At 34.9% G+C, this 12,413-nt stretch overlaps 2 protein-coding genes across 10 annotated transcripts in view; both read right to left on the reverse strand.

The window, feature by feature from the left end:
• Positions 1 to 4,366: 4,366 nt before the first annotated feature.
• Positions 4,367 to 5,856, reverse strand: LOC148238580 (adenylate kinase isoenzyme 1-like). Its single transcript, XM_088195658.1, has 3 exons — positions 5,460 to 5,856; positions 4,886 to 5,404; positions 4,367 to 4,507 (listed from the first exon to the last, which is right to left on the reverse strand). The coding sequence occupies exons 1-3, from the start codon at positions 5,460 to 5,462 to the stop codon at positions 4,415 to 4,417; spliced, it is 615 nt and encodes a 204-aa protein (XP_088051784.1). The 5' UTR covers positions 5,463 to 5,856; the 3' UTR covers positions 4,367 to 4,414.
• A 1,690-nt stretch (positions 5,857 to 7,546) lies between these two features.
• The window catches only part of pnut (septin 7-like protein pnut), a 63,350-nt gene continuing 58,483 nt past the window's right edge, over positions 7,547 to 12,413 (reverse strand). For all 9 annotated transcript variants that reach the window (XM_088195112.1, XM_088195121.1, XM_088195080.1 and 6 more), the window contains 3 exons: positions 11,858 to 11,951; positions 10,941 to 11,146; positions 7,547 to 9,186 (listed from right to left, as the gene is read on the reverse strand). In XM_088195112.1, the coding sequence (XP_088051238.1) occupies positions 9,135 to 9,186; positions 10,941 to 11,146; positions 11,858 to 11,951 (352 nt within the window). In that variant the 3' untranslated portion in view covers positions 7,547 to 9,134. The remainder of the gene's footprint in view (positions 9,187 to 10,940; positions 11,147 to 11,857; positions 11,952 to 12,413) is intronic.

A 12,413-nucleotide genomic window follows, 5' to 3' on the forward strand; every position in this document is an offset into this window, starting at 1 on the left:
CAGCGATGTCAATCCAGCTGATTGCGTAATTTCCGGAAAACGTTTCAAAATGTCGTGATACGTCGTCGTTCCGGAAATAGCTTTGATCTGCGGCAAACTATCTGTGCCTTGTACAATGCATTGAATGTTGAATGCAGTTGTACCGTCGACCAGGCGGGCATGTTTTAAATCTACTAGTAGATTAAAATGGTGCAAAAAATCAGCTCCAATGATGGGCTTCGTTACGTCGGCAATGATAAAACGCCACTGGAAATCTCGACGAAGTCCTAAATCGACGGACAGTTGTTTCCATCCAAACGTTTGGATGATGGAACCGTTGGCTGCGAAAAGGTCGTACGGAATAGCTGGAGTTCGAAGTCCTAATTTGCTTCTCGGATACACGGACAGGTCCGAGCCGGTATCGATCAAGAACTTCTCTTTTGTTACTTTGTCGGTAACAAACAGGCGGCTTGACTTCGGCCTAACATCGTCCGCTGCCATTGACGAATGCCGGATTAGTTTTCCGACCTTTTCGAGCACGGATCCTTGCAACGGCGCGCCTTGTCCCCGAAAGTCTCGTGGTAGTAGCAGAGTCCTGAATCGTTACTTGGGCGTTTTCGCGAAGAGGAGCGATTTCTCGGGCGGTTGTTGTAAGCTCGGCTCCGGCTCGAGCTTCTTTGACGGTCTGTGTTGACGACCATTTTCTCCAAAATGGCCGTCATCTGGGAAAGCTTTTCCTCAAGTACGTCCAATCTTGACGGAGTGGTTGGTGGAGGTGGTGCACTGACGGCGGCAGTCGTGTTGTATCCGCAAGGTTCGGCGTCCATTAGTTTGTCGGCGATGGTGGCGAGTTTATCGATGCTCGTGTCGTCCAAAATCAGCATCATCTGACGCACGTGTGAAGGAAGACGGGCCATCCACACCGTGCGTAGGCCTAGCACGGAAAACTCTGAACCGGCGAGTCCTTCCAAGTGCCGTAAAAACTGAGATGGTTTCCTGTCGCCCATCTCCTCGCGCTCAAGGCATTGCCTTAACTTCGTTTCGCGTGATGATGAAAGGCGGCTGATCAGAGCAGCCTTTAACGTGTCGTATGCGTGCGCGGCCGGTTTATTAGTGATAATATCACGTACCTCTTGGATGGTGCGAGGCGGCAATGAAGTCAGCACCTTGTAGTACTTCGTTTCGTCCGCCGTAATTCGAGCATGGGCCAGTTGTTCTTCGAGCATGATGAACCACAGGATAGGGTCATCGCTGGTGAAGGGCGGAGGCGTCACGGACACAGCATCGGAGTTGGCGGTTGGAGCACTGGTGTTGGCTGGAGCTTCCATCGTCACGTTTGAGTAATACTTTTTCGGGAAAAAATATTATTTAGCGTTGGTGTCAAACACTGCCGGGGTTATACGCATTTAAAAATACGGTTGTGTTGGGTTCCGTCAGGACAGATATTTTTTTTTTGAAAAAAAAATAAATAAAAAAAATAGCGTTGGTGTCAAAAACTGCCGAGGTTATACGCATTTAAAAATACGGTTTAATATCACGTCGGGGTCACCAATGAAGCGGTCGTGGGGTTACGCTTCTGTTTTGTAGTTATCGGCAGTCCGGTTGACGATCTGTGATAGGACGTTTGTACAGCGAACTGTACAAAGTGGCCCTTATGAAATCGTCCGGTACGTTCTTGACACGTGTTGACTGGGATCCTTCGACAGTCGTCGATATTAAACCTCGAGCGCGTGTCCTGGAGATGGTTGCTCGAACAGGAGGCGAGGTGTAGAATCCGTGTAGTCCAGTGAGTGTTGCAGCGTCAGAAGTCCTGAGTAGAATGTGTAAAGTGAGCCATTTGGTACCTCCTTATAATCCCGGTCGGGTGTGCAACAGTATCCCCACTCCGCGCGTTGCTTGCGGTGGCGGGGGTGCGGTGTGGTTGTACAACGCCACATAGTTCGGGCGCGCGGCTCAGCGGGACTTCACTTTCACTCATGCTGCGTTACGGACGGTCGTCTCGGGGTCCGCATCCCCACTCCGCGCGTAGCTCGCGGTGGCGGGGATGCGGTGTTTATTGTACGACGCCGCTTAGTTCGGGCGCGCGGCTCAACGGGACAATCACTTTCACTTTATGCTGCGTCACGGACGGTCGTCTCGGGGTCCCCATATATCTATATTAATCGAACTATCAGAGAACCCACCAGAAACATATAAATACGGGGTCAAAACCACAAGTCGAGACTTCGCCGGATCGATTCGAGCACCACGGACATCTTGACCACACTACCTTTCCGACAAGGACCAGAACCAAGATTCGCCGATACTTCTATATAAAAACTAGCTCGGACATCGCTTTCCAAAATAAATTAGCCAACTAAAAACGATAAAAGATAGTAGTCAATAAATTATTTTTATTTTACTTTTACTTTTAAACAAAGAGGGATTTTTTTATTTAACTTGTAGGAGGCCTACACCTATTTATATTTATTTATATATTTTCATTAAGGTTCATTAAGGGCACGTGCCCCGTAATTGTATATTCATTACATAAACAACTTTAAACAATTCAATAAAAACACTACTGCAGCGGCTCAATCTTTGTTTAATTGCCACCCATCACCATCCCGTCGCCAAAAACTTTTAAACAATGAATAAATCCAGACACATGTAAGCCGCGGCAGTAGTATTTTTTGAAGATTATAATAATTTACATTTTATTAATATAGTAATGAATAAACGGTGTACAAGGCAGCACCGACGCTGTCCATCTGTCAAAGCTCACCAACAGAATGTGCCGCCAGGGTGCTGCTAAGTGATGGCCATAATTAAACTTATAAATATACAAATAGCCCCCACTGTACAGTGGAAAAAAATATAACAACATTTCTAAGAACAAATAATTCCGAAAAAAAAATTATATAGCAATCAACAATCACTCCTGCTTTTATCCAAAATCAAGTTCCAACCACACGATTTTTTTTAAAGCTGGTATTAAATCGTCATCACTATCTATTATACTATTATAGTGATTTGTTTTCTGAGAGTGCTCATTTGTAGTCTGAAGTTCTTTTCTTCTTTGTAATATGAAGCTAGTAATATATGAAATTGTTTTTTTTAAATCCTGCACAGCGTTCAGTTAAGAAGGCAAAATTAATTAAAGAAGTTTCCAGCTTTTCTCTTAAAGTTACAAAAAAATTATCTTCATATTCTAGTCGATCTAAAATGTTTATTTTTTCTAATCTTTCCTTTCAAATTTGTTTTTATTCCCGTTGCTAAATAACATATACAACATTAAAATAAATAATAATAGCAGTTAAAAAATCAAGTGTCAATAATACTTATATAGAAAGTTGATAATCCCTGTCGTATTACAGAGTTCGAGATACAAGGCCATACCGAACGGCAGATAGAGACGAACATACTAACAAGGATACAAAATACATCGAATTCACGTGATGTGAGAGCAAGCGAGTAACAACTGATTTAAGGCCATACCATACCAAATCATACTTAGCGAGCGAGTGTGACGTAGTTCGTGCTCTCGAGAAGTGGGAGCGTGTTGTCAGGGGTGAATCGCAGATTTTTACGAGGATAGTGTTCACAAATCAATATTTTTGACATTTAAGTAAAAAATATTGATTTGTTTTACATACAATGTTTATATAAATACATATAATATATGTTTTTAATAATTGTTACGTACATCTCACCGAGTTGTGGATCTTTTGGAAGGTGTAGAGCAGTGGGTTTCACTTAAAATTTGGCTGTGGCCGCATTACAGACATCAACGGTCTTATGGAAATGCCTTGTGTCCGCACCAAATATGAATTTTAGGATGTGGTAAAAATAGCTGTTGTATTTACATAAAAATTAATCAACTTATAAGTATATATTCAATAAAAGACAACATTTAAGCATATTGAGTTTTATTAATTTAAAAGTAATTCAAATGGAAATTGTTGAACAGTTCTCTCTTCCAATATTTACTATGATACGTTTTTTGGTGGAATGTTTGCTGGTGGCCGCAGCAAAATCCTTTGTTGGCCGCATACGGCCACCGTGGCCGCACATGAGAACCACTGGTGTAGAGACATAAGCTATATATGTGTAGTATGGTCCTTTGACGATGAGTCACCCAATATCTTTCATTGCCTGGAATTTCAATTTGGCATGGCACACGTGGACGCCATAATAAACAAGTCATGCTTTCTATTGACTTATAGACATACAGAAAGCTTTTGATTAATTTATACTACTTCCATAGAGAAATAATTTCTAATGCAAAATATTCTTTAATAACATTAACTTTATAAGTGTGTATTTTAAATTCTAAATCAGAATAAAAACTCAGAGTGTTTCTTCCTCGAATGAATTAAAATAAATGTACCAAATAAAAAATTACAAATTGTTTGTATGTATAGTTAATTTATTATAAAAATAAGATAAAAACAGGTTATTCTATTTTATTTGAGTCTTGGTTTATAATTTCGTCCATCGCCTTTTTGACTTGGGCAAAAACTTCTTCAAGTGGCAATTCAGCGTCTATCTAAAATATAAATAATAATTATTGATCATAGAACACTTTTAAGATTTATATAATAAATTGAAAATCAAAATTGTCTTACTTTCATAAAAAACTAAGTTAAAATAATAATTAGTAAATGTAATAAACAATTAAAACAGTTCTAATAACACTCACAATTTTTTTAAATAATGATATTTAAGATTTTTATTATAGTTAATTTCAAATACAACTATAAATCAAATTTGAAATCATTGCATAATTTTCATATATATTAATAACATTAACATGGCAGTGGTTGCTTGTTGCACTATTACCTATATATGGTTGGTATTTCATTGGAAAACAGAAAACACCAAGAAAAAATATTACATTAAAACGTATGGAGATTCTGCAACTTACTGTTCTGACTTTATGTTCGAAAAATTGTAAAGCAGTCATGCTTTGCTCCATAAAAATCTTCAATCTCATCTTGATGGATTCTTCGTTATCGTCAGCTCTTCCAGAAATATCAGCCCTCCTCATAATTCTCTTGACCATCGTATCTAGTGAAGTATTAAAGTATAAAATGGAAGTGCACGAGAGTTCCCTTTCGAATAAAATGCCTTCGTTAATTTTCCGAGGACAGCTGTCTATCAGGAAACCTTTTGCCGTTGCAATTTGATTCATCATAGATTCTTTGATAAGGTTAAAGGCGACTTCGCTCGGCACCAAATCGCCACTCTCCATAATGGCTGCCAACTCCTTGCTTCTATCCGATCCTGTGGCAACTTCATCCCTGAGTAGTTTACCGATGGACAGGTGAATGAAGCCATACTTTTCCACAATCAGTTGGCATTGGGTGCTCTTTCCGGATCCGGGACCGCCGGAAACCCAGATGACCGGAATCTTGGCATCGTGCAATGTAGTTCGGGCAGGAGACTATAATTATATTGTTAAAAGGAATTGAACTAAGAATAAATTAATGTTTTTTTACCATTAATTTTTATTTGCAGTGCATGAAGTGTTTATAGAACTGTATCCAAACAATAACTGACCAAATAATTATTGTAGAATAAAATTGACAAAAAGTGATAATGATAACGCTTATCTTTTTATATAGATAGTTAGTTGAAACTAGTCTACTCCTGATGAGTTTTACAGCTCTAAGAATCTAAACTATTATGATCAACGTTCACCTCAATATAATAGGTGTAAATTACTATTTAGAAGTAGATAAATATTATTCTAAAATATGGAATCTAACACTTCAATAGTCCTGTTCATAATATTTTTTTTGTATAAAATTGATAAGAATGATAAAAGTAAACAAAGATAATTTTTAACATAACGCATTACCGACATGTACATTTAATACACGTTACGCTCTGACTGGTCTTATTGCTTTTGCTGATGTTCTTTTATAAATAAACACAGTAATGCATGAATTTGACAATGCACTTGCCTCTCGGACGAGGAAGACAAAAAATTAATACTTCTTCAAACAATGGAAAAATCTATACTACTGTAGGGTCAACTAAACTTGTACTTAATTTTATGTGTGAAACTGGGAAAAACATGTAACATGTACTACTTCGTTATATAATATGTATTTAACAACAATTATAAATTTGCATTAGGTTTTAGTAGACTTTGGATCAGTAGCTAAAATCCCTATTATTATGGGATTCAGGTGATTGCCTTATATAGACCTGGTTGGATAGTCGAAGTGGAAAGCGGTTGCTTCGCTCGGGCCTCTAAAAGTCGTCACGGTCAATTCAGCGTAACTCTGCTTAGTGGAGTTTGGCTGAACTCCCGTTTATTCCAAGTCGGAAACGAAGCTGTTGTTGTTGATTAAGTGGTCCAAGTAAGTTCCTGACTAAAGTGTCTGGCTTATATACTCCTCGTTTCTTAAAAAATCCAAGGGATATGATTCAAATTAGTTTTTTCGAGCCGACCCAAAGACATTAAGCACTCGGGGCTCTATAAAAAATGGTTATCTCGGAAATTTTTGTTCATTTATAATGTCTTAAAGGTGTTCACTGTTCTGACCGATGCTCGCTCGCTCGCACCTAATCTGTCCATCATGTTATCAAAGAAATTCAAGGCATTAAAACTTGACATTGGCGGGTTTTAACAGCTAATGAAGTCAAACTGAAATTGATCATATATTGTAGTTTATGGCTTGTCACTCCCAAGAAAATTTCGGCACAATAATCATTAGTTTTTACAGGTAAATACTATAGAACCTGTCTTTAAACCAGGGCTGTGGAGTCGGAGTCGGAGTCGGAGTTGGAGTCGTGGAGTCGTGGTGTTTTGGCCGGAGTTGGAGTCGGAGTCGGAGTCGTGAAAAATGAGCGACTGCGAGCATTTTTTTAAATTATGAAATTTATGATTTTTTAATTGCGTAATAATGAATGTGTATAGCGTATGAATATTAAACGTGTAGAAAAACACCAAAAATACCTAATAAAATTAAACTTTTTTGAGTCGGAGTCGAAGTCGGAGTCGGAGTTGGAGTGGAGTCGTGTTGTTGGTAAATATCGGAATCGGAGTCGGAGTCGGAGTCGTGTTTTTTTTAACGACTCCACAGCCCTGCTTTAAACATCACCCAAATTTGATCTCTGATAAGCAAAATGATAACAATTTGATGGATATTTATAATATATTTGGAAAATTATAAAAAAATGGCATCAATCACTTGTAAAGAAGCATATTGATATTTCTTTTGTTCTATAATTTTTTTTTTATTTTTCTTAAAAAATATATTTATTATGAGTATTTAATAAAATTATATTTTGCTTACATGCACTGAAATCTTCGAAGTTTTTATTGATATCCATGAAAAAAAATGACAATAAGCATATACTTGGCGAATAGTATAGAAAATTGAAATGTAATTCATGATAAAAAAAACTAGTTACAATTCTATGAAACGTACCATGTGTCATTATATATTTCTTACTACTACTCTAATCTTCATGTCACATTATCTTGATTACGATTAAGAATCATAAACCTGATAACTATGTTTACTTTTGAGACTTTTGAAACCTTGAATATCGACAGCAATAAAAGGCAAAATCAATTTTATAATATTTTAATAAAAGTAATTTTATATTACATCACCTTTGTTTTAAGCAAATTGTTAAAGATTCAAAATCAATCTTTTGTATTTTGAAAAAAAAATATATGTATACATAATTATGTAATACTAAAACAATTAGATACAAAATTCACAATGAACCTTAAAAAAAAGTATATAAATGCCACATTCTACCATCGTTTACATTTGATTGAAATCGCAATACTCTTAACCGTCCGCGAAACAAAAAAATATGTTTGAGTATTCCACGACTTAAAATTACATACATAATCACAAACGCACTAGTATTTGGCGAAACAATAAATAGACTGATTACAAAAATATAATATAATGTCAATTAAAAGTAATACTTAAGTAATGAATATTACAGAAGATCGATACGCTAAGTCCTATTCAATAATCTTGAATATACACAACAAATTTAAATTCACAATCAACATACTAGCTTACGAGGATTTGAGGAATTATTATCAGTCTACGAATTATCTTTTTTCATATTTTTTTATAGCCTAGGAGTTTTTTTTGTAATCGTAATGAAGTACAGTTGAGGGATTATATGTCTAAAATAATTAGATATGTTTTATATACAAATGTATATAAAACATATTTATAAACATACATATATAATATATATCGATAAAAAGCAACAAATTTTATAAGCACACATTCAAATACTTGAAAGCATTATTAATAAATATGTAAAGTAACACTTTGGCTCAAAACATCGTAAACATAACCTGAAAATATACAAGAAAAGGAAGATAAACGAAACAAGCCATGCGTGTATTTTTAATAATATATATTATTATTATGTACATATACATGTTTACAATAATTTTTACGTTTTTATTTTTACACAAAAAAGGAAATTAAATATAAAAATTTGTATACAATTGAACACATTTCATTATGTATGGCTATTTTTTTTATATAATTTAATGCTGAATCAAGACACAAACGGATAATAAATAGCAAAAAAATAAAAACGTAAAACACACACGTCAATAAATACAACTTTCATATAAATGAACTTAACAACTATCGATCGTATGTTCCGAGGACATTGAAAAATTGGTCTCGAGTACACTATATATAAATAAAACGATAAAACTAGCAATGTTCAAAGTTCTGGTGTCGATATCACAATTTCAACAAATTTATTATCATTATTATGGAAAGCGTCCTCAAAGAATGGAAAAAACGACTTAACATATAACTCGCGTTGAAAGGCGTCTACTTAAAAAATCACCACTTACGAGTACGCACTGATAAAGTATGAAAATTCGCTATAATGCATCATTAGAATAACTACAAGTCCAAAAATGTGAGCCTTGAAATAAATCGTTAAATTAAATCATAGATAAAAAAAAACATCTAATGGCACACGATTTTTATACATATCAATTTATGTAACGTTTAATTTGAACTGAGGTGCACCACATCGCAAATGCACGTTGATGAGAGAGATAATTTGAGCAGATCTGACCGTCTACCTGATCAGACAGTAAATACTATTACTGTAATGAATACATATGCTACATGAGGAAAATTTTGTTGATCCATCCATTAGAATAAGCCCTTTTTCTTCTTGTCTTTTTTCTCTTTGCCGTCCACGGTCCTAAAATAAATAAACAAATAGTCATAAAAGACACAATTACAATATTCAGTAACTTTTTTAATAAATATGAAGTAATCTATATGTTTTATCTGTGAAAAATATAATTAAGTTTCTATATATTATGATGCATAAGAATGATATTGTCGTATTTAATAAAAAAAAAACAGGAAGTATGTTATTATACATAGATTTACTATCAATATAAAAAATTGCAAAATTTGTTAAATATAAAAAATACATAAATTTTTATGCATGTCTGTTTCCTATTTATAGGAATCAATTAACACTAGATTTATGGGACCCAGCAAATTGACGGGTTTCTGATTTGATTTGTAACACAGTAATTTTTCTGTTTTTTTTGTACGACTTTTTATATTTGAACAATGGAAATATATACACAATTTTTATTTTCGGAAACTTCTTATTTTGGAAAATCTGGTCACTATATACATATTTTTAAAGACATCCATCAAATTGACTGGTTTGTAGCGATAAACCCAGTGTTATATGTATTACCAATGAAAATATATTTTTACTCGCATTTCAGTGAAATTATATCAGAATACATATTTACTACTAGATATATATTTCCACTAGTAAAAATATAATTTATTTGACAGGTGCTAGTGAAAGTAAATGCTGCTCTAAGCTGTGATTTGATAGGTGCGAAACGAATGGTGGTTTTCAACTGAGAGTCATGAACGCCACTTATTAATAAATCCTGTACGCCACCAGCAAATTTCGTTTAAAAAAATAGTTATAGGGCGACATATCAGTTGTTAAGGGCAAAATGTTCCATACATACTTGTATCGAAACATTCGCGCAGTGAATGAATGTAGTTTCACTGATATTAATCAGTGAAGTTATAAGCTTGATACATTTTAACAGAACTAGTTAGTGAAATTATATGTATACTACTGAGAATATTACGTCACTGAAAAATTCACATTCAATATAACAGTAGTGAAATGTCCATTTGCTGTTCAAACCCAAACCTAACCCAACTTGATCTAATTAAAGTTCTATAACTAACTATAGTTTTAGAACTTTAATTAGGTCAAGTTGGGTTTCAAAATTCGTTTCGGTTACGTTCGGGTTTGAACAGCAAATGGACATTCGCAACTGTTACAGTGAATGTGAATTTTTCAGTGAGGTTATATTCTCACTAGTATAATCATATTTCTGAGATGACATTTTTTTTAGCTGTCCCGGTTTAGAGTTTCATAATTATGGTAAGCCTATTCATAGACATTTTAGAGCAGCATATAATTTCACAAGCCCCTATCAGTTAAATTATTTTTTTTACTAGAAGAAATGTATATCTACTGGTGAAAATGTATTCGGATATGATTTCACTGAAAAATACACATTCTCTGTAACATACAGTAGACCCCCCAATAACACGGTAAATTGGCGATGTGCTATTTGGGTGCGTATAGTTTGGGGACTAGAAAATACTCATACATTTTTTTGCAATACGTACGTACGAATCAGGCGCGTGTGGTGAGATATCCTCCCTTTGGCTTGTTCACACATAGTAACAGGCATCCAAATAGCACGTCCCCAATTTACCGTGTTATTGGGGAGTCTACTATATACACCGGGTATAAATTTTATTTTTGTTTAACTTGTCACAAAAATCCTTCTAGATGCGAGACTTTTTTGCACTATATACATCTCATTCATGACTAAATTCTTGTATTATCCACTAATCTGAACGTTATATAATAAAAATATTAAATATAAAACTTACTCTTTGCTATTCGCTTCGAGTGATCGACGACGTAAATCATCCAGAGAAACGCCAGCTTGTAACTCCCATGCGGTACGTTCAGCATCTAATGCCCTTCGTCGATCTTCTAGCTCTCTCGCCTGCTGCTCCAGAGATCGTCTTGTAGCCGAGTGCCTTCTGGACAATTCAGCTTCAGAATCTCTCAGCTTCTGCTTCTTCTCGCGTACCTAGAATATACAAAAATATTACTCTCAAATAAATGAAAGATTCAGAAAAAACAATAAATTCTTCCTTGACTAGCGCTGACACAAAAAATCTGATTTAGGAAGCATTGTTTAATTCAAATTTAAATCCTCGTGAAATCATCAAAGAAATAAGTAAGAATTTATATATTAAATAACGTAGTATAATAAGATATAAATTCTTTATAGAGAAAAGTTTGATATTGCTATATTTTCGACATTGTATTTATAGAAAAACAATATATGTGATTATGTCATATATTGTAGATATCAGGACTAACCATAATAGCTGTCGAAATTAGTTGCACAAAACTTGTTAAAAAAGTGATACTTGTCCCTCAAGAATCATAGTTTTTATCAGCGTAACAAACGGCATTCATAAATTGCACATTCTAGAGAATATCCACGTTGCCAAATATACACAATTTTGATTCTACCGTAATCCCGATACACACACAAGAGTATTAGACAAAAACAAAGTCTAATTCCACCCCAAATCAAAAGATCGAGAACTAGAAGTTCCAACTCCCCAATCCTCAATGGTATTTAAATCAGAACATTGCCACACTTAATCAGGACTTCTACCAGAACTTCAGTCAAGGCTTGCCATCCAGATTAGACGAAGACAACCTGGTCTAGCAGAGCATTCACCCCGAATTCCTAATTATATAATATTAAATAAAATAAAAATAATACCTTCATTTCGAAGACTTGTTCCATCTCGCTCTCCATCTTTTTCATCTTGGTATCGTGCTCGCGCTTCTCTTCTTCCATCTGCGCCAACGGATTCCTTAACAATGCAACATAATTAATTATAAAATAATAAAAAAACAATTAAAAATAAACACAACAACCATGCAGCTAAATCTGAATGTGACCTAACCATTTTTGAGCCCAAAGCAATCAAAAGCTCCTTTAATCTACGTAATTATGAAAACAATCCAAAAAAAATTAACCGAAAATAATGTGTGACATTCAAGCATGTTCGAAGATGAAGACCTTAATACAAATACAAAAAAATCTCTCATCCGTATTAATCAACAGACGGCATACAAAAATGATGGCTCAAAGAGACATTCGGTTCAACTACGGAGACGGTTAAATTTTGATTGATTTATTTGTAATAATTCGAGTAACTAAATCGATATCTTCAATGTCTTTCAACTTACCATACTGTCATGAAACTGTTCATGACTCCTTGCGGGCACAAACTGAACATCAAACTAGCATTACTAGGAGAATTCAAACGGAT

Source organism: Plectrocnemia conspersa, unplaced genomic scaffold (assembly GCF_051122295.1).
Source record: "Plectrocnemia conspersa isolate PC_06_02 unplaced genomic scaffold, ASM5112229v1 ptg000001l, whole genome shotgun sequence".
NCBI lineage: Eukaryota > Metazoa > Arthropoda > Insecta > Trichoptera > Polycentropodidae > Plectrocnemia > Plectrocnemia conspersa.